This window comes from Nicrophorus vespilloides, unplaced genomic scaffold (assembly GCF_001412225.1).
Source record: "Nicrophorus vespilloides isolate i.1.1-1 unplaced genomic scaffold, Nicve_v1.0, whole genome shotgun sequence".
Classification (NCBI taxonomy): Eukaryota; Metazoa; Arthropoda; class Insecta; order Coleoptera; family Silphidae; genus Nicrophorus; species Nicrophorus vespilloides.
In genome coordinates this window covers 39,979-67,461 of record NW_017096228.1, presented here as the reverse complement: position 1 = coordinate 67,461, position 27,483 = coordinate 39,979, and the positions used below count along the sequence as shown (strand labels likewise).

The 27,483-nt window shown below is 35.0% G+C and overlaps 8 protein-coding genes across 10 annotated transcripts; 2 read left to right on the top strand and 6 right to left on the bottom strand.

Moving 5' to 3' along the window:
- Positions 1 to 2,474: 2,474 nt before the first annotated feature.
- LOC108556346 (mitoguardin-like) lies at positions 2,475 to 4,424 on the bottom strand (the record flags this gene model as incomplete). The annotated part of the gene is made up of 3 exons (XM_017912419.1): positions 4,140 to 4,424; positions 3,656 to 3,806; positions 2,475 to 2,675 (listed from the first exon to the last, which is right to left on the bottom strand). Coding segments are annotated over exons 1-3 (448 nt in total), but the record flags the coding sequence as incomplete, so codon positions are not given.
- Positions 4,425 to 4,820: 396 nt separating this feature from the next.
- On the top strand, positions 4,821 to 7,338 carry LOC108556353 (F-box only protein 42). The gene is made up of 6 exons (XM_017912431.1): positions 4,821 to 5,103; positions 5,288 to 5,584; positions 5,650 to 5,931; positions 5,990 to 6,201; positions 6,253 to 6,519; positions 6,579 to 7,338. Exons 1-6 carry the CDS (start codon positions 4,968 to 4,970, stop codon positions 6,996 to 6,998), a joined length of 1,614 nt encoding a protein of 537 aa, XP_017767920.1. The 5' UTR covers positions 4,821 to 4,967; the 3' UTR covers positions 6,999 to 7,338.
- Positions 7,339 to 7,413: 75 nt separating this feature from the next.
- Positions 7,414 to 10,115, bottom strand: LOC108556352 (pre-mRNA-splicing factor SYF1). Its single transcript, XM_017912430.1, has 2 exons — positions 10,021 to 10,115; positions 7,414 to 9,959 (listed from the first exon to the last, which is right to left on the bottom strand). The coding sequence occupies exons 1-2, from the start codon at positions 10,060 to 10,062 to the stop codon at positions 7,452 to 7,454; spliced, it is 2,550 nt and encodes an 849-aa protein (XP_017767919.1). The 5' UTR covers positions 10,063 to 10,115; the 3' UTR covers positions 7,414 to 7,451.
- A 278-nt stretch (positions 10,116 to 10,393) lies between these two features.
- Positions 10,394 to 11,934, bottom strand: LOC108556347 (extensin). 2 transcript variants are annotated; one of them, XM_017912420.1, is made up of 2 exons: positions 11,533 to 11,934; positions 10,394 to 11,404 (listed from the first exon to the last, which is right to left on the bottom strand). In XM_017912420.1, exons 1-2 carry the CDS (start codon positions 11,752 to 11,754, stop codon positions 10,472 to 10,474), a joined length of 1,155 nt encoding a protein of 384 aa, XP_017767909.1. In that variant the 5' UTR covers positions 11,755 to 11,934; the 3' UTR covers positions 10,394 to 10,471. The 2 variants fall into 2 exon arrangements, with proteins under 2 accessions (XP_017767909.1, XP_017767910.1); XM_017912421.1 differs by having other exon boundaries at positions 10,395 to 11,395.
- A 543-nt stretch (positions 11,935 to 12,477) lies between these two features.
- LOC108556349 (tyrosine aminotransferase) lies at positions 12,478 to 13,949 on the top strand. The gene is made up of 3 exons (XM_017912425.1): positions 12,478 to 12,738; positions 12,805 to 13,784; positions 13,839 to 13,949. Exons 1-3 carry the CDS (start codon positions 12,582 to 12,584, stop codon positions 13,944 to 13,946), a joined length of 1,245 nt encoding a protein of 414 aa, XP_017767914.1. The 5' UTR covers positions 12,478 to 12,581; the 3' UTR covers positions 13,947 to 13,949.
- Positions 13,950 to 14,290: 341 nt separating this feature from the next.
- On the bottom strand, positions 14,291 to 16,621 carry LOC108556355 (tyrosine aminotransferase-like). The gene is made up of 3 exons (XM_017912432.1): positions 16,129 to 16,621; positions 14,595 to 15,586; positions 14,291 to 14,531 (listed from the first exon to the last, which is right to left on the bottom strand). Exons 1-3 carry the CDS (start codon positions 16,319 to 16,321, stop codon positions 14,385 to 14,387), a joined length of 1,332 nt encoding a protein of 443 aa, XP_017767921.1. The 5' UTR covers positions 16,322 to 16,621; the 3' UTR covers positions 14,291 to 14,384.
- A 1,922-nt stretch (positions 16,622 to 18,543) lies between these two features.
- On the bottom strand, positions 18,544 to 20,346 carry LOC108556358. Its single transcript, XM_017912436.1, has one exon. The coding sequence runs from the start codon at positions 19,825 to 19,827 to the stop codon at positions 18,556 to 18,558; it is 1,272 nt and encodes a 423-aa protein (XP_017767925.1). The 5' UTR covers positions 19,828 to 20,346; the 3' UTR covers positions 18,544 to 18,555.
- A 1,375-nt stretch (positions 20,347 to 21,721) lies between these two features.
- LOC108556361 (large neutral amino acids transporter small subunit 2) lies at positions 21,722 to 25,872 on the bottom strand. 2 transcript variants are annotated; one of them, XM_017912442.1, is made up of 4 exons: positions 23,409 to 23,817; positions 22,821 to 23,310; positions 22,434 to 22,758; positions 21,722 to 22,370 (listed from the first exon to the last, which is right to left on the bottom strand). In XM_017912442.1, the coding sequence occupies exons 1-4, from the start codon at positions 23,584 to 23,586 to the stop codon at positions 21,978 to 21,980; spliced, it is 1,386 nt and encodes a 461-aa protein (XP_017767931.1). In that variant the 5' UTR covers positions 23,587 to 23,817; the 3' UTR covers positions 21,722 to 21,977. The 2 variants fall into 2 exon arrangements, with proteins under 2 accessions (XP_017767931.1, XP_017767930.1); XM_017912441.1 differs by lacking the exon at positions 23,409 to 23,817 and adding an exon at positions 24,855 to 25,872 and having other exon boundaries at positions 21,724 to 22,370.
- Positions 25,873 to 27,483: the final 1,611 nt, after the last annotated feature.

Here is a 27,483-nt window from a genome sequence, read left to right as displayed (position 1 = left end):
GATTACTATAAAATAGGATGTTTGTGTAATACAAAGTCAGTCTGGAGGAGAGTCTGAAGGAGAGTCTGGAGGAGAGTCTGAAGGAGAGTCTGGAGGAGAGTCTGGAGGAGAGTCTGGAGGAGAGTCTGGAGAAGAGTCAAAGAGTAAGAGGGTCCAACGAAGAACATGGTCTTACTTGGAGAGTCCAAGGAAGAGCACTTACTTCATAAACACTAACTTAAGAGGAGAATGTAACTCTTAGATAATAATACCTGAGATCAACTATTGTTTAGTTGACTTCTCAATAAAATTACGATGTATACAATAAATCTAAATTAAGAATATTGCATTTAATATTCATAAAACCCTCCAAGACTCCGCAACGACATAACTACGAGATAATCCACGGTGTCCAAGGATTTCTTAACCCTGGGACACGACAAGATTGTTCGAAAACTAAAAGTTTTGTGCACGATTCATCTATAAACAATTCTCATATTTTTGCTTAATCTTAATTATATTAATGTTTGCTTGAATAAGGACATGTACATTCTATTTCGTAAACCAATTTACATATTATTGATAAATATCCGGTACATGTCGAAAATTCCAAAAGTTTCCAGTAATAATTCCAGTTAATGTATCTATTTAACATCTAAACTGAAAGTAAATTACAGCAAAACTACTGCATCAAAAAATGCTTTTCAAATGCAATTATATCTTTATATTTTAGAAATTAGTATTTAAACACTCAAATATAATATAATAAAAGCTTTCATCAATTGCGCAACGATTTGGAATAACAAGATTATCCAGACATTGAATATAAAGAATTATTGATTAAGCAATCAATTAATTTGCGGAATAAAAGATTGTCGAGAACGAACAAGATTTGAGTCAATCAGTGTGAACAACAAATTCAATTAATCACAAACGGTTACGTTCTTTTCACGTTGCTTACGTGTTTTAAGTTAAAGGCAAGTTTTATTCTTAGAAACATGACGACACTGCGCGGACGCTGAGTCTGTGATAAATATGAAGAAAATAAAATTCATAATAAAAACTAAAATCATGCCTATATAGGGCGTTTTGATATACGACCGACCATCAAACGGAATATTTCATTGAAGTACCCTTGACACCGAATTGCCGCACGATCGCGAACGAGATATTTGAACATTGTTTCCACTAATGAACACCATCACACACAATACAAACATCCTAACAATTTCAATTTAAATTAAATTTTATATAAAAAAAAATGTGAATAGATACAATTGGTTGTTTTGTGTGTGAGAGTCATATTGCAACATATTCATACAAATTGTTTCTATTTCTATAGAGCAGTGATTTTGAAACCGACGTTCCACAAAAAAATATGATTAATTCAATTATTTTTTCAATGAAATCCAAAGTACCGCGGAAATTTAAGTACAAGTTCAAGATAAAAAAAAGTTGAAAAACTCTGCTGCAGAGGTTATTGATTCAAGCCATATTTCTACAGAAACAAACATTTTCATATAATAAAATCGAAATTATTGTAATTTATTCTTCGAATATATCAATTTGTATATGTAAAGTTGAAGTATGATTTAAACTTAGTAATGTTAATAAATAACTTGTTTAAAGTTAATAATATAAAGATGTGTCTTATACAAAGTAAATTAGACACATTCCCAAGTTTTTTATTGTAACAGACGCCATATATCGGCTACGCAACATTAATTTTGAACGCGTTTCATGTATCATATCGTGTTTGTACAGAATGACTACTAACAGCTCCCTTGACTTTCAGCTCCTTGTGTAGATTTGGTTTCAAGTGGTATCCGTAAATTAAACACTGGCCACTTACTAATCCAATTACTTTACATCTTTAAACTACCGCTTTAATTTTTTTGGTACGCGACGAGTGCATTAACGTGGAGACGCTATTAGAAAATTGAATTTTGCAAATAAGGTTCGTGCACGCAAACGTTGTAATTACTGCTTTGTCGCTAATTGCACAAAGAGAGAGAGAGAGAGAGGTAATATTGTTAGATGAATGCAGAAAGTACATGACGAGACAATGGGATGAGATATGCCGCGTGGGTGTTTAAAGAGTGGTTTTTAAGTCCATATCGGGTGTTCGTATCAGACCGAGGAGTGCCTTTCATCTCGAAAGGAGTTTAACCTTAACCTTCTGCATGCATCTCAGGCCAGCGCGCAACAAATAAATACCGAAAATGCGAAGCTATTTTTAAAAATTCGACTCTCTTTTTATGATAATAATTTAGCATTGCACATTACATCATAACGTACAGAATAAATATAGCAAATCTTTAAAAATATGCATGAAATATGACACATGTTTACTTAACGATGAATTAATATGCTTCTTCATTAAACCAAGTATTGTTTTAATAGTTTTTCCATCATTCTATGGATATACACAGTGTGCATTGCATATGTTACAGTCAATTCCAAGTTTATTTGTAAATAATGTATGTTGCACTTACCCATAACTCCCAGCTGCTGCGGTGTGAGATGAACAGTATCTCCGGCTTCCGGAAGTATTCCACCGCTTACTAAGCTTCCGGAAGCAACGGATGCACGTTCGCTTCCTCCACCCAAAACGGAACTTTGACGAACAGTACCCCTATCACTGTAACCACTATAAGCGTTACTTCGACGACCGCTGCTTGCTTGGCTCATCATATCTACAAAAAAAAACTTCATTTCAGCAAATTTTAAATATCTTGATAGCAGCAGGTGTGTTAATTCACTTCGTAAAATATCAATCGTTATGTCTACATATACTAGAGATGATCAATTATTTAATCTAATACTACAAATTGTAATAAATATTAAAAAAAATATGGAGAGGAAAGACCAATATGATAAAAATAGTTTGTAACATTGCGTCACAATAGAGCAGAAAACAAAGATACATTTGTAATGTAAAAAGTAGTGGCCTAGTCCCAATTCGATATCACTCTATTGACCTAGTTAACGGATAAAAGGCACGATCTCGCTTTTATTAAATCTAACGTTGATGGCACTGTGTGAGGTCCCACATACATATGTAAAAAAAAACATTGTCAATGGGACATCTCATCAAAAAGCTATTATTCTATAAAACTTCCTTAATTGAGTAATTCGTGTGGACACATGAGCAAATTCGAAAGAAATACATCACTACAGTACAATGTTTAAACATATTATCACTCTCAAATTAATACAAACAGTTGATTCCTTTTCAATCGTGTAAAACAACGTGTAAATAAGATAGAAGAAATTTATTGTTAATTAATAATTAGTATTAAATAAAAGTTTGAATAGATTTTGTAAAATTACAATCATCAACAGGGACGGATTTAGGCAAGGGCATTACGTACCCATAATTCAATCAACCGAAAAACCAGTGCTAGTCAGTTTATTTAAGAGATGTTATTTAAATTTAGCTTATATAATAACTTAATATATTGCATACAAGCGTTGCGTAGATGCTATTGTTGCATAAATATTGTGATACATTTTTTTTAAAATATTATTTCAGTTTGTAGATGTACATTGTATACAACCAAATATACACGTACATTTTTTGGCAATAACTCGACCCTTCCATTATGACAAGTACATAACAATAATTGAATAAAAATAAGGTAATACATAAATTATAACAATGTAGTACAAATACCTGCATTAGGGCTCCTGATTCCTGACGCTCGTGCCCTTTTTCCAAAATTACGTTTAAATTTTTTGGGATCAACCACTTGCCTCCTTCTTCTCATATATCTAGCAAGAACTCCCAGCAAAGCCATACTGGCTGTTACTGAGACAACAACAACCTGTGTGAACAAAACAATAATATAAACAAACATTAACAATTTTATATCTATACAAATTATACAAAATTTGATTTCAACAAGTTAAGATAATTTAAATTAAATTATCTTTTATAATTACTAAAACAACTAAAAGAATAATTGTGATATTTAATAAAAATTTGTTAAAAAAATATTGACAACAAAATAATGTATTCTTATACGTTAATATTATTTTTTTTAAATTGAAGTTAAGTGTTATTACTTAAACATTATATAATAAACAAAAGCAATAGAAATAGCTAAATTACTTTGAGGTTATGTTTCTAAACATTGGTTTTATGTTGCTCTACTTACTTTCTGCGTTCTTGATAAACTGATTGTGTGCGGTAAGAATTGTTTAAGATATTTTACATTTTCCAGTATTGGGTTTAAATGCATCATCAACGACATTGTTTCTATTGGAGATTCAGAGGTTATCTAACTTAATATGTACTGCACAACACTTGAAACTGGCACTATTCTAATTATTACGACTATAAACTAGTATGTACACTATTAAAACTGTTATTTCGCAAGTATTTAAATGTTATTTTTATTATAATCCCCCCAATGTTTTGACTTGTGACGTTCGTTCAAAAACTCGCGGCGTTGTTGCACCAACTATTTATTGATGGACGTAAAACGTTTTTATACAACTTAAATTTGTTACGTATCCGATGTACAAATCAAATAATCATTGATTATAAATTATATTTATGACTATACATCATAAGTTGTCAAAATACTATGAAGATTCATGATACATTTGTAAGAGGTCATAGAAAACATTGAATTACCAATTGGCGTAGCTGAGATGATTGGATGTAAACAAATCAAGGGATTAAAGTGAACAAATTCAAGTTCGTCTTGATGCAACAGTTGAAAAGTAATTTATTATTTTTTTTTAATATTTTAAACAATTTTAAGATGCGTCCAGCAGGTGGCAGCAATATTATTAGCATTGCATAGGCAATTTTAATTACGTACAAACCAAAACAAACATTAGTAAACACATTCCAGTCCGGGCATTGTCTGAAACACGGTCGCTTTTTTTTTGAGAAGGATCGCTATATTAACAACGAAAGTGAGCGCTTTGTTTGTGCGGTTAGTTTGGCGATTACTTGCTAATTTTTGTCCAATCAAATGGAGCAAATTTACAAATTGAACATTGATGATCTGCCAGATGAAGTGTTAGAGTTAATAATAAGTTTTTTGCCACCCTACAAAGATCTGCATGAATGCATGTTGGTATGCAAAAGATGGAGGGATTGTGTCTTGAGTAAGTAATTTATTACTAATTTTTTTTTATATGTAGCTAATTTATTTGCAGTGGGCTAGTTTGACCGGTCTTTCTGCTTTCAAATAACTTTGAATTCTTATTGGATCAAAGAACAACAGTCATATGTTTTTTTTTATTATTTCTTTCCTCTATTTATATTATTAATAAAAAATCTTTGTTGTAGATGTTACAAGAACGAAAGGTAGAAATTTCAACAGAGCAATTGCCGAATTTAATATATTATGGAAAACTATAACCCCAGAAGCGATGGCACCGACAATAACAAAAAGGTATTCACATGCTGCTGCAATTCACAACAATTCCATGTACGTGTTTGGAGGCTGTGCTTGTTCAATGACTACTTTCAATGATCTTTGGAGATTGGATCTATCAAAAAGACAATGGGTGAGGCCTTTAACAATGGGGACATATCCATCTCCAAAAGCTTGCAGCACCATGGTTTGTTATAAAGATACTTTAGGTATATATATTCAAAACACAGGTTATATATATATTTGTTTTTATTAATAAACATTCTAATTGCAGTCTTATTTGGTGGTTGGACATATCCATCTGCCTTTCCATTACATCAAACCTGGTATTTGTTCAATGAACTGCACACTTATGATATTATTGAAAATCAATGGTCCTCGATAAGTAATGAAGTGACGCCACCTCCTACAGCAGGTCATTCGGTTACCATTCAAAAAGAATGGATGGTAATGTATGGAGGTTTGCAGAGAGCTTCGAACGCTGTCCATTCCATTAAAACTAGTGACATATGGAAACTCAATTTAGAAACTTTGACTTGGCACAAACAGGAAACGGGTATAATTGTGCACATAAACATTTGTTTATTTATTTATGTATATATGTAATTTTTTAGGGATTATAAAACCTCCTGGTAGATATGGACATTCTCAAACTTGGCTCGATGATAACAATCTTTTAATCATGGGCGGTTCTGGAGGTCCATCAGTGAATTATTCAGATGCTTGGAGATTAACTTTGACTGATAATCTTTGGACGTGGGTTCAAGTTGAAATGAGAAGCATTACAGAAGCGCCAGATAACTTATGGTGCAACCCAGCTTGCAGAGTAAATAAATATAAATCTTTTAATAATATATTTAACTATTATATGTTTTAGGTTGATAATAAAATAATAGTATTAAGTAGAAGTAAGGAAAGTACGGAAATACCACCATTCATGTATATTTCAAAAGGAGTGTGGGTATCCAGAGAAGAAGCTGAGAGAAGTCAAAGGGGTCAACAGCATAGGATAGATTTGGCACATAGACAAGTGGATAGAGATGAGAATGTTAATGGAAGGAGAGGCGTCTTAAAGGGTACGAAAAAAAGTAATCCCGTTGAAGTGGTGGTAGCTGGTTCAAGTGGTGTTCAAAATAATAGACCTGTAATACAAATATCTAATAGAATTATTATTTATTTTAATTAAATTTACAATATTTTTAGGAGGATCGTTCAATACGAATGGCGGCCTTTGCAACAGAGAAGAAACCAGAAGAGGATGTGGATAAACAAGTTAGGCAAGAAAAAATTAAAAAAGCTGAAGAAGCCTGGAAGAAGGCGTTGAAAGCTAAAGAGAATGCCCAGCGTGTGCGTCCGAGGAAAATACTGGGACTATACGTTCTTGACATCACGCATGCATTAGATGAGAAACCGTATGTTACATGGCTTCCTCCTACGGACGGTGGCTTGAACTGCGAAGGCCCTGAGGAGACAGTACTATATACTTTACTTCAAGGCAATTCTGAACTTATTATGTTTGGAGGAATCCAAAAGGATGCAAGTTCTGTGGCGTGCACTACGAATCTCAGCAATCAAGTATCCAACTCGTTGCATTTTTTAACGGCTCCAAGTTACCAATTTTAAAATGTTATTTTATCTTTCATTTAACAACTAACTACTGTGTTTAGTTAAGCAAATACATTTTAACTAAATATTTTTTTTTTATTAATTAATGAAAACACTGCAACTCCATTGCTTTTGACCGATATTTGCGATTACATTAACAAGTTTTTGTGCGAATCGAAGAATATAACAAATATAAATTATTTAAACAAACAAAAAAATGCTTAGTGTTGCATCATTGCGTAACTAAAAGATGGATTATATAATCAACGGCTAAAAGTATGTCACCAATTGGGTTTTCACAGTCCTTTATATTAATTTATTTCCTATTTATATTTAAGAAAATTGTATGATATTAAAAAGAATGCAAATGTATTGTATATATAATTGAAAATACATATTTTGGTCGAATTAAAACAATTAATATTATTAAAGAAATATATTTCCATTTGATTACGTTTATTTAAATTACATTTAATCATCTTCATCGTCGGGTTTTAAACCGCAGAACACCTCACTTGGTATTGCCTGTTTGGTAATGGGGACATTATCATCATCATCATCTTCTGCATCATCGTCGTCGTCTTCATCATCATCATCGATATTAATTTCATCAGGATTAGTAACTCTTTCCTTTTCTCCTCTGCTCTCTCCTTGCGTCTCCCCTCTGACGAACATAATATTTCCACCTTTAACGCCAGACATTTCAACTGCTTTCGCCTCCAACAGTCTCATTCCATCCTTTACACCTGGTGCTAAATCAGCGACAGTGCCCGTACTTCCAGCCGTATTCAACATTTGTGCAGACATCATATTTACTTGAGTATTGTACATGGCTTGTACACTACGTTTGATCCTCAACATTTCTCTCATAGTGTCTTCATTTCCATGCCGCACTTCAAACTCTTTCCAGACCTGCCAAAATTCGGCGGTAACGCGAGGGTCGCATATTTGACTGCAATGCGCGTAAATCGCTCTCGCGCGATCGATTTCACCCAATTTCGTTTCCATTTCCGAAAACCTCAAGCACATCTCCCTCGTCTTATCTTCTTGCAGAACTTCGATGGCTTTCTCATAAATTTGTCTTGTCTTTGGAACGCCGTAAATTTCGGCAGCACGTTTTATGTAAATATTGAAGATTTCAAACATTTCTTCTGGAAGGACGGCGCCTGTTGCCCTTTCGTAAACGGCCATAGCGTGTCTCGCCATTCCATGCTCCTCTTCCAATTTCGCGTACAACAGATATAAAGGTTTAACGAATTTGGCGGGGCAATTCTCCAAACACTGTTCGAACAAATCCCTGGCTCTCTCCAGTTTCGTTCCGCCATATCGTTTCAAAAACTTATGCAAATACGTGTTCCAAATGTCATATACATTTGGCCATTTGAACAACGATATTCCTTTTTCGTATGCCCTGAAAGCCTCTTCAAAGTAATTATTTTCTTCAAGGAAAAGACCATAATTAATGATAATTTGAGGTGTGGCGATCCTCAAATCGATGATTCTATCGTACACCGCTTTACAAGATTTAAATGTTCCAAAGCTTTCTTCTAAATCAGCATAGAGAGACCAAACTTTGAGAGACTTGTATAACCTTGCTTGCACAGTTTCTTTGTCGTCGTGATAGTGAACTTTACGTGAAGGAATAACTGTGGCTTTGTGCATTAATTTCAGAGCGCCTTCATAATTTTCACTTCTGATTTCCATTTCAGTCCATTCACACCAAACAGCAGCTAAATCATCAACTTTCAGATACTCCACTTGAGTGCCCTTTTCAAAAATCAAGCGCGCATCTTCTATCTGTTTATTGGTTTCATAAAATTTTGCAAATTCCACCCACAACGTGTGCAATTTACCAACTGCCAATTTCGCTTTAACAGTTTGGACAGCTTCCGTGTACGTATTAATAATTTCATGCGGATTTCCTTCATACAATTTCACTCTGTTGTGCCATTCCTGCACATTGTGTGGGTTCTGCCTAAGCAACACAGAATTCAACAATAAAAGTCTCCTCTCCATTAAGTTCTCAAATCTGGCCAATCTCAATTCCAAATCTACTTCATCTTCTTCAGTTGGATTCTTGATTTTACAAATTTCCTCATTTCTCTTGTTTAAACTTATCTCTTCAAATTGTGCATACGCATCAAATACTTGAGTAAAATCTCTAACTGTTGTAACTGTCTGGATTGCTTCTTCGTATATGTCTCTTGCTCTATCAAATAAACCACTTCTAACATAATAATCTGCTAAAGAATTCCATAAATGTCCCAATTGATCAGTGTATCTCCTTAGCCCACCTCTAATAATGGCATCTACATTCAAGGATCTTACTTTACGCGGATTCTTTGAAATCAATTCGCACAGTTCATTCCACAGTTGATGATTGGATTTACCTTCTTGAGATACAAAATGTTCATTGTTAACTATCTTGGCTAATGTTTGAGCTGATTCATCCAATCTATTTATCTTTGTCAGGTATTCCACATATTGTTCAGCATTTTCAGGGCACAATTTCAAATACCTCCTAAATATTCTAACCGCTGTTTCAGGAATGTCATGTTTTTGTACGAACTTCAAATACAATGGCCATATTCTATGGTGCTGTGTTATTGGAAGCGCCCGTAGAGCCCTATCAAACACTTTTCTCGTACGTGTAATTTTACATTGATCAGTTAAAAATGTACAATAATCCATCCAAATTCTGGGCATCTTATGCATAAACACTAAAGATCTCTCAAACGCATTATTTACAGACTCGTATGCTGGATCTATTACACACCTTGTCTTAATTTGCTTTCGACGAAGTTTCAAATAATTGTACCATAATTTATATGAACCAGGCAATTCCTTCAATGATCTCTCATATATGATATTTATAGCTTCTTTGGAAGCACTCTTCTTATGATCAATGTAGCGAAGCCAATGCTTCACTGAATAGGGATTCCTTAATATTTCTTCTTCATATGGAAGATCATCATCAGTCTAAGAGAAACAAATAACATGATAAATATTTAGAAATTATTGAAAATATAAATACACTTACAAAAATGATTTCCATTGGCTCCTCACAAACAGGCATTTTCATTCATACAAACAAAATCTAATATAACCTTAACACAAACGTTAACAAATATTATTCTTGTAGATTTAACCTCAAATATTAAAAGTAAATTGTAGGCCAAAAGACATACACGACATCTATAGTCAAGAAATAGAAGTATATTCAAATTGTGTTAATTGTAATTGAATGTCGACAAAAATTCGTATTTGAATTAATGAAATAACGACAAAATTATATATGATCTTATTTATTTTATTTAATAGACACATACATAAATATTAAGCAAACAGTCTTAAAAAAAGAACTAAAATGAAATGGCTATATACAAAGCCAGTAACTAAATTACACAATTTGAATTGCCCTATAAATATATATAAGATAAAGAAAATTTACATAAAAGAGAATATATATATTAAGAATAGAGAAAATTAGATTAAGGATTTGGCTGTGGAGGATAATTGTATGCTCCGTATTGGCCTTGCTGTGGAGGCGGTCCTTGACCACCAGGAGGTCGAGGGTATTGATAACCTTGAGGTTGAGCAGGATATTGTGGTTGAGGTGGATAACCAGGCTGAGGAGGATAACCATAATTACCACCTGGAGGTGGTTGCGGAGGATAACCCTGATTTGGTGGTGGAGTAAAATTTGGATTCGACGGTTGAGAATTAGGTGGGTATGGCGGTTGATACGGTTGCTGCTGCGGGGTAGATGGTGGAGCTGAAGTTGTAGCTGGACTCTGAGTATTACTTGGAGGCGCTGAAAATGGAGGAGATTGTGCGTTTGCTGGCGCATATGTAGAAGGATTTGGACTCGACTGGTTAGCGTAAGGAGCTGGAGCATTGGGTTGGCTTGCTGGTGGTGGTGGGTAAGGTTGTGGTGGATACGGTTGTTGGGGTGGATAAGATTGGGGAGCTGCAGCATTTGCATAAGGAGCTGCATTAGGAGGTGGTGGATTATAATTACTTGGTGGGTTTTGTGGTGGAGCCCCTGTTGGAGGATAAGGTTGTGGTGGTGCTCCAGTGGGTGGAGGAGTACCGTAACCTGGTTGAGGATAATTATTGTGGCTCGTTGTTGAACTTGGATATGGAGCTTGACTGTTTGGTGGATAGCCAGGTTGATTTGGAGGAGGATATTGACCTTGCTGGGGATATTGTGCTTGCGGGGGATACTGTCCAGCGTATTGTCCTTGATGATAAGCTCTTTGAGGATAAGGTTGAGGAGGTGCTCCAGGTCGTTGAGGAACAGGAGGTTGCCTGTAACCAGGTTGCTGTTGATGATTATAGTTATTCATTTGTTGTTGTTCTGGAGTCGGTTGGCCTGGTGGTTGTCCATGTGCTGGAGGAGCACCCTGTGGAGGCTGTAACATCTAACATAAGTACATGGTAAATCACATCATGTTGGTAACATAATCGCAATGAGAGTGTTCATCTACTCTCACCAACCATGCTACTACTTTTTAATATTTGCAGTAATAATAATACTAGTTTCACCTACCGGTAACAATGCATGCATATTTTGTGATGAATCGGCTAGACTTGCCAGATAGACAAGATTTCTATGCAGAACCTGTTGGTACTGCATACATTCTTGAGCTTTCCCTTTGCTTTGATAATCCTGAATGGTTTGAATTAAATGACCATTTTCATCAAGCATTTTCTGAATTTGCTGAGGTGTTGGCGGTGGTCTTTGTCCGCGTTGTGCAAACGTTAGAGACATTTTCAAGCAATTCAATCACTCGAAATAATCAGTGTGGACCCAAAGAAGTCCACGAAACACCGGCAATGGAAATTTCCATTTTATGTTGTTATAAATAAACAATAAATAAACTGCACAAAACAGCGGGACGAGTACGTCTTACAGAAAACCTGCGATGTCTGCTATAATCTGCTGTTTGGCCACCGCGATGGCGCTTTCATCGAATCTTAATTCGACTGAAGCATAACGTGTGGCGCTACTGGTGACTAGCGCCAAATTTCTTGAATTTTGTAAATTTCTTACAACAAATTAGTGGAGTTTACTTATTATTGTTATTAACAAAACAATATTTATTAAAATAATGATCCTAAGAACTAATATTATTATAGTTTGTGATTGGGGATGAAATAATTTATTTTATTTCTATAATTCATTCAAAAAACGAATAATCAAAAACTAAATAATATTATATAATTGTTTGTTAGTAAATAATGAGCGAGATAGACGAAGCTTATTCGATGTATAATATTTTAATTGATTGAAACGTATTTTCTTCTGCGTTTTATTAATGAATTTGCATTATTGTTCATGAAACGATCGGAAATTACAATTTATTAAAATCAGCAGATATACTCCTTCTTTGTGGACCAATCACAACGTTCTAGGTGACGTACATGGCAACAAAACCAGATGAAATCTATAAGAAATATGTTAATATATTCAAAAACATTCGAACTTGTGACATTCCACTTTCTTTGGTGGGGTTTAATAAGCCCCCAGGTTGTTGTATGGAAAGATATCAAAGACGCAGTTTTTGATAGCAACAATATCGCGTTAGCGCACATTCGATGCAGCCTCTTCGCACGATCAAGATGAATGTTACCGCAAGAACAGAATGGGCAGTGGAAGCATCGAAAATCGCTCAGAACAGTGAGATTCCTCTGATGGAAACGATAAGAACATGGAAAGCGAATCCCAATAAAGCAATAATTTCGTTTACTTCAGGTTCGTCACAATCATATTATATACTAATACACAATTATTAATGTGTTTCTATATTTCTTAAATTAGAAGATCCAACTGATCAATACAACTTTAAAACGTCGAAGGAAACTCTAAATGCAATTTTCCATACAATTCAAACTGGTAAAAATAATGGATACGCTCCATCCGTGGGTTACGAAAATTCAAGAAATGCCGTCGCCGAATACATGTCTAAGAAAGGCGTCGAATTAACAGCGAAAGACATTATATTATGCAGCGGTTGTTCTTCTGCTCTCGATCTTTGCTTGACTGTTATGGTCGATGGTAGAAGAAATCAAAACGTTCTGATACCGAAACCGGGTTTCTATTTGTACAAGATGTTGGCAAAAAGTTTGGGAATCTCTGTAAAGGAATACGATTTATTACCAAACGACGATTGGCAAATTAATTTGTACGATTTGGATAGAAAAATTGACTCGAACACTGCTGCTGTACTCATAAGTAATCCGTCCAATCCGTGCGGTTCAGTTTATTCCACCAAACATTTGCTGGACATCGTTGAAATATGCGACCGCCACAAGATTCCCATAATTGCAGACGAAAGCTACGACCAATTAGTTTTCAACGCAAACTTCGTATCGTTGGGTGCTTTAGAAACGACGGTTCCAATCTTAATTTGCGGTGGTCTGTCCAAAGGATTCCTGGTGCCTGGCTGGAGATTGGGCTGGATTTTAATCGTTGATCCCATCGACGCGTTTCAGACGATCAGGAAGGGACTCGTCAGTTTGACGCAAAGGATTATCGGTTGTAATACGGTGATTCAAGGAGCCCTGCCGACGATCCTGAATGCCAACAGCGACTTCATAGACGACGTGAACGAAAACCTCAAGAAAAATGCGACTGTCGCATTCGAAGCGTTTCAGATCGACGGCTTAAAGCCGTACATGCCCCAAGGCGCATTGCATATGATTATTGGAATTGACCTGAACAAATTTCGTTTCAATACATCCATGGAGTTTCTACAGAAGTTTTATGAGGAGGAATCAGTACACTGTTTGCCAAGCGAAGTGAGAGTATATACATGCATTGTTTATCTATAAATTATTAATATTATGTTTTAGGTATTCGGTGTTTCTGGTTTCATGAGGATCATTTTGGTAAACACCACAGACGAAATCATTGAAGCAAGTGAAAGATTAACAAATTTTTGTAAAAAATACATATTATAAATAAATGTGATTTATAAAACATTAAAATTTAAGATTATTGTAATTCCAATTGATAATACCTATTTGATATTTCTTACATTCTATAATATTTTTGTCCAAATTGACGATTATCGACATTTTATTACAATTTTATCTTTCATTCCAGTAAGATTCGAACTCGACATCTTTGAGTTGAATTATTGTGAAACGCGTTCATCGCCTGCTATGTGAATATTATAACTATGATAATTGTTTTAAACTATAGTTTTAGGTTTTTAATAACAGATGGATTATTATATATTATAAAGGGTTTTTTTAACTATTCAGCAATAGGTAAGTAAAATATACGAAAATCAAAATGAGGTTATTTATTTATTTATTAATATAACAATAATATATATATAACACAGACAAGATGTGTTAACTACAAAAGAATATAAAATTTAATTAAATTGCATTTCACTCGATGCTAACTGGAGGTAGTAGTTGGCACGGTTTTGGTTTATAATATTTATTGCAAAAGTTTGCCAGCCTTTCGCACGCCTCAACCATCAATTCCTTTGGGACAGTGATGATGATTCTCATGTACCCGCCTAATCCAAATGCCTATAAGATGAAAAAATAGATAAAAAATCAATCATAAAGAAAATAGTTATTTAATAAATTTACCTCTCCTGGTAAACAGAATGTTGATTCTTCTTCCATTAGCTTCGATACAAACTCCAAGCCATCGTTGAACTGTGGGAAACATTCGGACTTGATTTGAACCATCATGTACATAGCTCCTTGAGGCATGAAGGGCTTAAGTCCTCTTATCTTGCCAATTTCTTCGTAGGCGATGTTCGCCGTTTCAATGAGAGTGTTCATTAGTTCGTCGTGAAAACTCTGCGGAGTTTCTAAAAGAATTTTCGTCATCGCTCCCTGCACCAAAGTGTTGCTGCCAATGATCCTCTGGCTTAAGCAGACTAAACCTTTGCGAACGGCCGCGAAAGCTCCGACCGGATCGTGAACCACGATCCAACCCAACCGCCAACCCGGAACCAGAAATCTTTTAGCCAAACCACCGCAAATCAGCAGCGGCACTTTAGCGCCGAGCGACGCCACAGAGACGAATTTGTTTCCGGGGAAAACGAGTCGTTCGTAAATTTCGTCAGCGATTATCGGAATCTTGTTCCTCTCCGCCAAACGCAGCACGTTCCTGAGATGTTCCTCACTGTAAACGGATCCGCACGGATTCGACGGATTGTTGATCACGATCGCGGCGGTCTTCGAATCGATCTTCGATTCGACATCGTCCAGATCGAGTTCCCAATTCTCCTCGGGGAGCAAATCGTAATGCCTCACCTCGACGCCCATCGACTCGGCGAGGGTGCGGTAAATCGGGAATCCCGGTTTCGGGACCAATATGTTCTGACCTCTGGTACCGTCAGCTAACACGGTGATGCAGAGGTCCAAGGAGGAAGAGCATCCGCTGCATAGGATGACGTCTTCCGCTTGAACTTCGACTCCGTCGTAACTCAAGTACTCGGCTACGGCATTTCTGGAACAATCCAATCCACAAGAACCACCGTACCCGTTATGTTTTCCATTGAGAACAGTCTCGATAAGAGCATCGGTCGTTTCTTTGGCCGGGACCAAATTTCCATAAACAGTTGGATCACCTGTTCAAGAAAAAGCAAAAAAAAAATCGTTCGTCGTAATCAAATCCGCTTACAATTTCTTCTTTAAAAAAAAATAATTATATTCTATAAACTAGTATTTCCACTCTTTGAATATTTATAGATAAATATTTGCATTTCAACAACATACACAGAAATATTCTAAACACACGATTTTCGCGATTTATCGTTTAATTCAGAATTAACACTAAAACGTACTTACTATTCGTTTTTTAGGGATAATCATTTATTTTAATATTTCAAATATATTTTAATTTATGCTATTCCAAACTTTTGGGTCATCTCGTCAATTGAATATTTATGACGAAATTATAGTAGAGAAATTCTTAATTCAGTCTAGACGTTTTAAAATTACTGAAAATTTAAATTCATTCAGAAATTTTCCTACGATTTCTGTCCGCGTTGCATCAGTCTGCATTTTTATATAAATTACAGTAAATTGATCACCACAAGAACTAGAAATATCTTTAATGATACATATATATTATAAACGAATGTTATTTATTAATAATAATCATACTAACCGATAGACAAAGCTATGACTTTCTTGTTGGGATTCGGTTCCAAATTGAGATTGTCGACGATTTCTCTGATGTAGTTTCTGCAATTTTTGGCTGTTGTCGAGATTGGCACGTCCCACTTGTCGCTTACAGGATCGGCGGTCTTCTTGTAATAGATCTTGTTGATGGTTACATTCTTCGGGGGAGTATCTAGCATTGTCACACAACTTTATATCAAATCGGTTTCACTTCTTCGTTGTTATCAAAAAGACAATCTGTTCTTTTTCTTTGATGCTACTTCTTAGAGATGGTGCTTCGTCGAGCGTGAGTTTTTGAATAATCTTTAGCTATGTCCAATGTACGCTTTTATACGTGCATTAATTTTCTCGTCAACGTATGAATAATTAATACGAGACACGTTTTTTCTGACTTTCTTGCTTGATCTTGCTCGGATGATGATAGGTTCTTTTTACTTCGATTGGTTATTTGCAACTATTGTAGTTTGTAGCTAGGTGCTCTGCATATTTATATACGGGCACGTAGAACCGGGGAGGTGGTGATTATTTTTATGCGACATAATTAAGTTTGCAGTTTCTTGATTTTTCTGCGTACAATTTTTGTTTATTTACTTCTTTCATAAACATATTTTCATAAGCGTATTTACAATTGATATCGAGTTAGAAGTTTCTAACAATATCATTCAGTATTTAAAACAAAACGTATCAAAAAGTACAAATAAAACTAAATTTAAATTTGCTTTATCAATCTTATAAATTTTGGCTTCTGTATTTTTTCCTTTTTTAAAGTATTTTGTTTTGTAATAAGGCCAGAATAACGTAACTGCGATACATTGCCGTACATTCAGACTTAAACCATTAAATAAAATCACATAATAATAATAAAAATGGTATATTTTTAAAGAAATCTTTCAATGTTTCAGAAGACATGTAAATGCTCCATTCATGCTCAATATTATTATTAATACTTTTAAATTTTCAAAGGAGTATAGTTTTAGGTAGACTACATATGAAAAGGTAAACAGTGAATTCAACGACCTCCGAATTAGTGAAGATATACTATAGTAGAATGATGCAATCAAATTCATATTCTTCATCATTCTACTTAACATAAACTTAACTCTGCTATACTATTCGTAGTACTATTGCATATTATAATATAGATGAGAAAAAGTTATTTATGAAATTATATTTTCATGACAATTTTGAATATATTTTTGTACTATATTAATTTCTTAAGAATTTAATGTGAACAAGTTTTCTTTTACAAATTGACTATTGAAAAACAATTAATATTTTGCTTCAACTTGTTTAATTCGTTTCATGTTTACGTATTAATTGAAACGCGCTGACTCAGAAAATGCATTAAAAAATAAAAGTTGAAATGATAAACATAAATTCATAAATAATTGATATTCCCACCTATATTTGCATAAACATTTCCAGAGTATAAAGCATAAGAAGTAAGTAATGATTATTGTTGCAAAGAGATATTTGAGTCGTAGAAAAAAGGAGTTTTTTTTCTGCAGAAAACAATGCATATTCATAGCGATCTGCGAGGCATAGAAAACCTAAATGTTCAGCGCCTTTTCACCAAACGAGACGCACTTTTCAACTTGAAACTTGTCTGTCTCCCACTAACTCCCCCACCCAATCCATCTCACACTCCTTCGCTGGATCAGCCAGCCAAACACACTTGTGAATGTTGTTTTTTGCGCTTATATAACTCCAGCATCATAATGTTTTATATTATATTATCGGTGGCGTGATTTCTGTTTGCCCTCTAAAATTAAAAAGAATAATTCAATTCACGTGCTCAATAAAAAAATAAATAAATAAATAAATACTAGACCGGTAATCAAATGTCACAACAAAAACTATTTAGTTTAATATTTGTATGTTAAATGCAGTTTAATTAATTTCAGCTATTATACATTAATTTCATGCGATTTGATTGTTTTCAATTAATTACATTTTTAAATATTCGTAATTAAAATTCTTAAACTTATAACCGTTATCGCGCTGACATAATTACGCCACCTTCGATCGCGGTACTTTTGAATGTGTCTTATTCGTTCTGTTATGAATCTGTAAGGTATGCAACTTTATTGACGTTTTTTTTTTTGAAAAATTGTGCAGTAGTTATATAAATCAATGTAAGAAGTATAGTATAGTAGGATCTTAACAATAATAAATAAATCAATCAATTTAAAGTATAGTTTAAAATGGGTTATATTTTCTTCGAATTTATAATAATAATTATTATTTGTTTATAAATTACATTTACCAATAGAAACGTTACTGCTATAATAATAATAAATACAATAAATATAAACGTTATTCGTAAATATTAAGTTTATATTGGTCCAAGCAAACATTCAACCCGTATGTTTGTCACCATTATTATTCTTTGTTTTTTCCCTTCTCTTGAGTTTCACTTGATCCTAGGATAGTAGTAAAGGACCGACGATCCAGGGAGTTGCCAATTGGAGGCGTGAAGTTCGATGAGTTGCAACAAAGTGCGTCGCACTGACGGCGAACCAGCGCTTGCCAAAAACCCATCTCTCACGCTCGCCAATAGCTGTTCCAATTGGGCTGGCAACTCGCTTTCCAGATCTCTTCCTATGGACGTGAGGACGAAGAACAGACATTCCGTCTCTGCCAAACAGTTGATCGGTAGACTGACGCAAGCTTGACAGCATTTGGCCAGAACGGAGAGCAAGACCAGATCGGGCTGAAGAGATTCGAATTGAGTTTTCAGTTGATGGCGTTTCAGTTGACCGCACATTTCCGTTAGGAACCACATGAAGGCGGTGAAGCGAGTTCCGTCTCCGGCTTTGATTCCTCTCAATATTTTGTCGCGTTCCTGGTACCACTGTTGACAGGTGTTTATTAGGGATTCGAGGAAAGTTTGCGTCTTCTCCTTTTCGATGATCGTGATGCAGAGCTTCGCGCCGGCTTCCGAATACCTTATGCCTTCGACTACTCGTTCCAATATGATTTTGACCATGTCCATTAGGGTTCGCGATTGCAATTGATTTGGATCGAGTAATGCTGTTTTCAGGTTTTCCTGCTCCTCGGCTGGAAAACTGCCGATGTCGATTTCCTCTTTGCTGAAACCCTTGAGTTTAGACAGGGCCTGTGTTTGCTGTTCGGCTGCGGTCATGCTTTTCGATCGTTTCAAAATATTTTTGTTCCAATTGTAGTTCATGTGATTGCCATAGACTGATTGCTGCTGCTGCTGTTGGAGAAGTTCGCTAGGCATTTGAAAGTTGACTCTGTGCGGTACATTGTGTATTAATGTTGTGGACGACGAATGCATCAGCGGAACAGGCATCGTCGGCAGCAGCGGTATCAAGGGGTGAGCGTGTATGTGTCTTAGGATGTTCCCGCTCGATTTGGACTGTTGCAGCGGCACGGACTCGTAGTTAAGAAGATGAGCTAAATTCCCGCTGGATTTAGATGTTTGAAGGTCGTGAGTCATTGTGAATTCTTTCGCGTGCACGTTCAGCTTCCCGGTATCAGTTCTTACGTTCGGCGGTCTATATATTTCCATCGTTGGTTTGTTACCTTTCAGCGATGCCATCGTTTGACTCCTACGTTTCTGCAGATTGCTCTGTTTAACGAAACTCCTTTCCCTCGTTATCCCGGACGGGATGAACTCGGTTTTGTGGCTCCGCTTTAACAAACTATTTTGCTGCGACATTCCGTACCGTCCGTTTCACTACTACTATTAAACACTGGACAGTTTTATTCTGTTTGAGTAATACGACGACGACGACCACGCAATCACCAGATTTAGACTTGCAAGGTTTCGCGGACACCCATGTTTAATTGCAAACTTTATTACTGTTTTTTTTTTCTCTCTTTCCTCGAAAAACTACACTTTTTCCCTTTATTCCATCATATCAACACTAATTCCGTAAAGTTGTGCACGCATATGGCACCTCCCTCTCGCAGCAGCAAAGTTGGCGCGGGCCTTACGCATTATTTATAGAATATTTATTTATAAATCCCGATGCATACACACACACTATACCACTCACTCACTCACATATACGCCAAACTTTATTAATAGTTTCTTTATGTATTACAGAATTGAACAATTCAAAGGCAAACGTACAAAACGTTCCAAAAACGAAAAAAAATTGTTAAGATGCGAACAGGCCTGCAATTCAACTGTCGCCTACACTCATAGTCTGTCCGATGAGTGTAGTAAGCATACGACTCTATGTCTCTCTCTCAGTATATGTGTGTGTGTGTCCGTGCACTTCACTAAACACAGACGGACCCATTCAAATGTTTCCGTTTTCATCATCGATATAATTATCCATAATCTTCATTTGCATCCACGAACAATAGCAATTGTCATCAAGACTACATAACCATTCGACTGAAATATTAATGATCACAAATAATTAATTGTTTTTCAATTACAATTATTTTATAAATCACTTTGATCTTATACTATGTAAAGGAAAAGAATTTCGAGTCGACACTCAAATTAAAAAAATGTGATCTAGCGTCGATGATATCATGCCCAGTTTTGAAGTTTCTCCCACATAATATGAGTTATTTTTGTTTAGAATAAAGCAGAATAAATTAACAAACACTTTTGTTGAATAACTCGATGATTTATTAACTGTATACTATGGAAACACTTCATTTGTTTCAAAATTTAGTTTAGCTGTAATCAGGGCCGGCGCTGCCTTACGGAAGCAAATTAGACATTTGCATAGCGCGGTATATTTGAAAAAAAAATTAGTTCTTAAAAAAACCTCAACAAGGCTCAAATTGCGTCTTCGTCTCAATAAATCAAAGTTGTCTATAAATTGCGCCCCCCTCAAGAAAACAATAATATTACCGTCGCCTCAACCGAGCCCACGTTTGACCCCATCCTTATTCCGTCTCTGACACATCAGTGCATAGAAATCTAGTAAATCAAGTAAACAAATGAACTTCTATTCTCTATACCAGTGCTTCCAAACCTTTTCTATATATAATTATTTTATGGTTGTTATTACTTTGTTATTGTCCAGAAGGCAAAGATTCTCTGTCTTGCAAAGTTATTCATTTTATTATCTATTGGTAGTTACAAACTTGTTTTATATATATAAAAAATAATAATAACAGTGTAAATTCAATGTTATGTGTACATAACAAAAACAATTAATATGAAAATCAAAATTATAATGCAACATTGTGCATTATATATCAGAAAATATAAATTGAATATTAGGAGTCAAAATATATATAATTATTGTATTTGATATATATATATATATTTATGTATTGAGGAGCACAGAGTGTTTATTTTTTTTTTGTCGAATTTAAAACAATTCAACAGTTTCCTTTAAGTTGGCACTTGCGTGTGCCAATATCACTTGAGAAAATATATAGAAATATTCAACAATGAGCACCCACGTAAATAATCAATTTTTTTTTGTTTTTATATAAGAGGAATATGAAATACAAAATAATAAAATAGAAAAAAATAGCTTTAGTGTGTGTCACTAAATATAATGTTAATAACTGAACAATAATTAGAATCTAAGTTTAGCGTAAACGCAATTTCATTATATTCGAAATAAATATGTATTACTTAAATTACGTTCGTTTTCATAACTTAACAAAATGAGATTGAATAATATAAACTATTATATATATATATATATTTATATAATAAAAAAATACTTAATATATTGGAAGCAATTTCATTGCATACTTTTCATCATCGAGATAATGCAAACAAGCATTAGTCAATAGATGTAAAATATAGTTAGCCTCATTGAAATATTTTGTACTTGTATGTCAATGGTTATCTTGTCTTATGTAAAACTATAATATCACCAAGTGTTATGATGTGTGCGCCTGCTCCGGAACGCAGACGAAGAGCTTGGCGCAAGCATTCGTGAAATTGTCGTAGGATTTCACCATCCACGCAGGCTTATTGGTCCAAGCTATGGTCGCATAGTAGACTGGAATGCCGCACAGTATAAAGGCAAGACCGACGCCGACCTCGACGGGAGTCACGTAACAGGGGAACGTTACCAAAAATGCGCAGATTATGAAGAAGAGGACCGGCAGAACCATCGGCACGCGAATCGGACGTGCCATTTCGGGTCTCTTGTACCGCATCCATATCAATCCGGTGACGCTAATCATTATGAACAGAGATTCTACGAAAGAAACATAATTTATTAGCACGTAGACGTCTTCTATTATTGTCAAAAATAATGTGATCAAACACTGAAAGAAAAAAAACAAATTGTAATATTTACATAAAGCTCGTGTTACTCGTATTGAAATTACCATGAAAATTAACGACGGGATCGGCGTTAGTCTCTTCACATTGATCAGAGCGATGGCCCTTGGTAGATGTCCTTGCCTGGCTCCAACGAAGAACAAACGGCTAGAGGCAAAGATCGCCCCGTTCAGCGAGCCGAACGTCGAGCAGGCAACAAATACTGGCATCAAAAAGGAAAAACCTCCGAGCATCTTATCGCCGAAAGTCACAGCGACCGCATTCGAAGCCAAAATCTCTTCGCGACTCAGCACCACGAAATATGCGATATTCGTAACAACATACGTGATGGTGACTATCGGCAGAGAGATGCAAATGGCTCGGGGCAAATTCCTAAAAGAAAATAACAACATCAATCACAACTTGTTGAAAGTATAACGAATCGACTGAATTACTGGTATGGATCCTTCAGTTCTTCGGTGACGTAATTCAAGTAATTCCATCCGGAGTAGCTGAAGAGACCAGAGTAAAAAGCAATTGCGATGAAACCGGGCTTCGTGTTCGTCTCTGCAAACGGGTCTGCAAAATGCTCGACGTGTCCGATGCATAGGTAGTAAATGCCAGCAATTACGATGATGCAGAGAGCAAATATTTTCGTTGCAGTGAACACATCCTGAACCCTGGTCACCCATTTCACATTATAGCAATTGATTACGGTCAATATGCACGTGGTGGCCGCGGCCAACAAGCGGACGGCTTCGTACGGTGGTTGGCATGTCGGCCAAAGCGGTTGCAAAATGTATTGGGCAAACGTGATTGCCGTTATAGCGTTTCCTGTAGGAACTAAGATAAAGAGGGCTACCCAAAGATAAAGGAACGCCGGCAACGGTCCGAACGCTTCACTAATGTACGCGTAATCTCCACCAGATTTCGGAATCATCGTACCTAAAACATAAACAAACATAATTGTATTATAAAAATTGATGAAATTCGCATAGTTCGAGAAAGCTTGCCAATTAATAAATATAGAAATAAAATGTCACCTAATTCTGTATAACATATCGAGCCCAGAGCTGAAATAAGTCCAGATAGGGTCCAGACAATTAAAGAGAGACCAATTGAGCCCGAGTAATAGAGTACGCCTTTGGGAGCGATGAAGATCCCCGAGCCGATTACGGCCCCTATATTAAAGATGACACTGTCTCTAAGACTTAATTTCATCTTCGCCTTCGAAGATTTTTACACCGTATATTTAGAGTGCGTGCGTACATCGGACAGAACTGTCCGTAACCATTACAAATATATATATATATACATATCACATGGATATATCGGTGGCAATTGGATAATTTGCCGAGATTAAAGTGCTTGAAGGCGCTACACAAAGGAAACCGAATTTAAAATGATGCGACACGAAAATGTATAATAATAATTATTCAACTTGTGTGTGTCATCTTATGCTTACTTTTTTTTTTCATTCATCATTAAAGTGTTTAATCAAAACTATACAAATACAATCATACTTTTACCTAAAATTATTTCGTGTAAATTTAAAGGTATGTTGCATCATCTATACATAATGAATATTTAAAGAATTTCGTTTGAATCTACATAATGATGTTACAATATTTTCATCATAATTATATGGTAACGGAAATAAAACATTGCATAATACAAATATTCTTTCGCATAACAAAATTTAAATTATAGCGCGGCCGCTGCGGTTTATCGAGGACGGAAAAAATGTACAGTTAAGATTTTTTTTTACAACGATCTTCAGAGGTGAAAGTCAGCCGCAACTCGAAATGAACCACGTTGCGGTATTCTGATACAATTAAATCATTGATGCGCGCTCGTCGTTATCATAAAAATTGCAGAATACAAAGAACCGCATTTTCTCTATATAACAAACGTGTTGTATTAAATGCATTCTATTATAGTGTCAAGGTTTTCCATATCTATTACCTACTGTATTTAAGCGATAAAGATTTGTACTATTGTAAATTTGTTTTTCAACTAGAATTTCCTCTTTTCTATATAAATAGACTGATGAAAAATGCAAAGGTAATAGGAAACTGGTTGATTTTGTAATTCGCATTGAACAAAGTCCTTGACTTACTAATACTATTCATAAAAATCGAAATATTGAATGCTTTTAAATGTAAACGTATGTATAAATGTATATTTTTGAAGCGCAAATTATGTTTAATTGCATATAACTATAATAAAAATAGTTTAAAACTAAAAATAAATCTAATAGCAGTAATTATTGATAAATTTAATTAATAAAGGTGAGGAAAAAAGGTGGAAAAATTGCGTCAGATCGATGTTCAAAATGATTTTTGGCGGGAGATGTACGCGTGGTTGCCTAGATATAAACTGGATTTGAATTTAAATTTGGATCCAACAGGTAGCAGAGGAGACACGAGGCGAGCGTGCATCGATCGATCTGATTCAATGTTTCCGTGAATTGATTTGCGAATACTTACCCAATTCTGCGTAGCAAAGGGCACCGATCATAGAGAGAAAGCCGGACAGTATCCATACTATGATTGCTTCCCCGACAGATCCGGAATACATGAGAACACCTTTCGGAGACACAAAAATTCCCGAACCTATGATTATGCCGACGATAATCGCAACCCCGTCGATGAGGGAGAGTTCCTTCTTCATTTTAACCCCTGAGTTCGTCGACAGAGACGATTCACTCTTCGCCTTACCCATTTTTATTTTTCTTTTCTTTCTTTCCTTTTGCGGAGAGAGCGCGTCTTAATTTACAAAATTCGAAACTACACACTTGTTTTAGTTTTAGGTCTGTGTTCCGGGGTCCAGTCACACAACTGTCATGGTTTTAACTACAATAAACCCACGTGTTGTGGTTCTATATCTACGGTGTGTGCATATGCCGAAGCCAACGGAAACACCAACCACTCTCTTTGTCCCCCCCACCCAGAAAATCGAAGCAAAAGCGAGGAACGTGTATTTTGTGCCGAAGAACGAAGATCGGCTTTTCGGAGTGGTGCCCCGCTGTTCTACATGGTTCCGTTCTACACGTTCTCCTCTCATTACATCCATTCCATGCCCGTATGCGTGTCTCTCTGTTAAATTCGCAATTTATCCCTTGCATCCTGTTGAATTATATCAATTTGATGGTCTCTCATTGAAACTGGCGATAAATAGCCGGATGATTGCTCATCATTATAAAGCAACTAACACCCGACCATTCTTTGACTCTTCTAAACAAAATGCAATCTGAATTACTACCTAATCTCAATTACTTTCAATTCTTCCCCCTAACTTCTTACCTAACTTTGCCGAATGCTCAACCCACCCTTCCAATAGCAAACTGGTTTCTACCACACTCTTCAGGCCACTTTCTTCTCTTTGTATTTCTATTTATACAACCATTAACTGCAGTTATTTTTAAATTTTCTGACCGTGAATAGGGTCCACAATCGTAGATAAAATTATAATGACTACTCACATATTTTACGCAGGTGTTCCGCTAACATCAAAGCACGTTCAAACTTATTAATATTTAATTTACATTTATTTATAACAATTTCCTGTTTCATTTCAAACCTTCGTGAAATCTGTTTCAATTTTTCATTATAAAATCTATCCTTGAGTAATTTAGAATCGAATCATTTTATAATCATGCTATTTCTACCTTATACAGTTCAATTTAATTGTCGAAATGAACAACACATTTCTGTTTTAATTGAATTTTCTAATTCTTATAAACAAGTAGCTTGGAATTCACCGAACCGTTCTATAATATGAACATTTTTTTTTTATGATTACGGTAATTTTCGGCCACTATTGTGCTTTCATTGTCCAGAAATTACTATTTCAAAACTCATAATCTCAGCGCTCAATACGCTGTGAACTGCGTGTTGAGTCAACACTTACATTATAATCGCGTCTTTATGTGTGGTTGCAAAGACGCATTTTGTTATTGTCATTTAACTTCTTTTTATTTTAAAGAACTGACCTTTTCCATTATCAGATTTTAAAGGCTTTATATAATAAAATTGATATAAATTCCATTAAAATTATCAAAAATTTTACGTATATTCTACACACATTATTTGATGTATAATATTTAGTTTAATTAGCACTCTTCAGCAGTTTAATTATTTTATTTCTAATTATTGATATATAATTATTCAAGTAGTTTCCTGTAAGTTTACTAGTTTTCACTATATTCCAACATCAATACAGTTAGATTAATTGACCTCTCAGTTATAACAAACATGATATTTTATGCATCAAATCTCACCACATTTATTCTTAGCGTTCTCATCTTTTAGCGTTTGGATAATCGGTCTTAATGTGGCGTTAACATTTTCGGCTGCACAAAAACACTATTAATAACTTAGTTATATTTTAAAGTCAATACAAAGTAAGGTTAATTTCTTCACTGTAAATATTTTATTCCGAAAGCTCTAAATATTGTAAGTAATTTAAATATAGTCACTTAACTCGTGCAGAGTATTTAAATATTCAATGTCTAAACGATAATCTCGATTAGATTTGGATCTCTTCGTTTTTTTAATTAGTACTGGTATTGAAGTGTGTCTATTAGCGACATTTTATATTATTAGGAAAACTACTTTACCTTATCTTTAAAAATTTACGTTTAAAACTTCTACTCATCATTATAGAAAATATAAATATCTGTATTACAGTGATAGCCAGACTTTTTGCAGCAACAGACGTACCTAAACTTTTTGGTATAAATTTGTGTTTTGTTGTGGCTCAACTTGCCAAGACTGTTGAAGAGCCGCATGCGGCTCGCGAGCCACGTTTTGGCCACTACTGTTATATTGTTTTCATTCATCTGTAAATTTTCTTAACAACGTTCTAAATATCGTCTTTTTAAGATTTGAAAAAATGTGTCATAAATGTTTAAGTTCAGATTTATTAACGAAGATGATAAAAATTGTTTAAATATATTTATTTATATAGATTTAATCAAAAAAAAAAACAATCAATTAGTTTAAACATTATAATATAGCAGTTATTAATATGATAAACTAACACTAGTTTCCGTATATATTCACATGTATAATAGATTATAAATCCAATATTGAATGTAGACAATTAGATCGTATA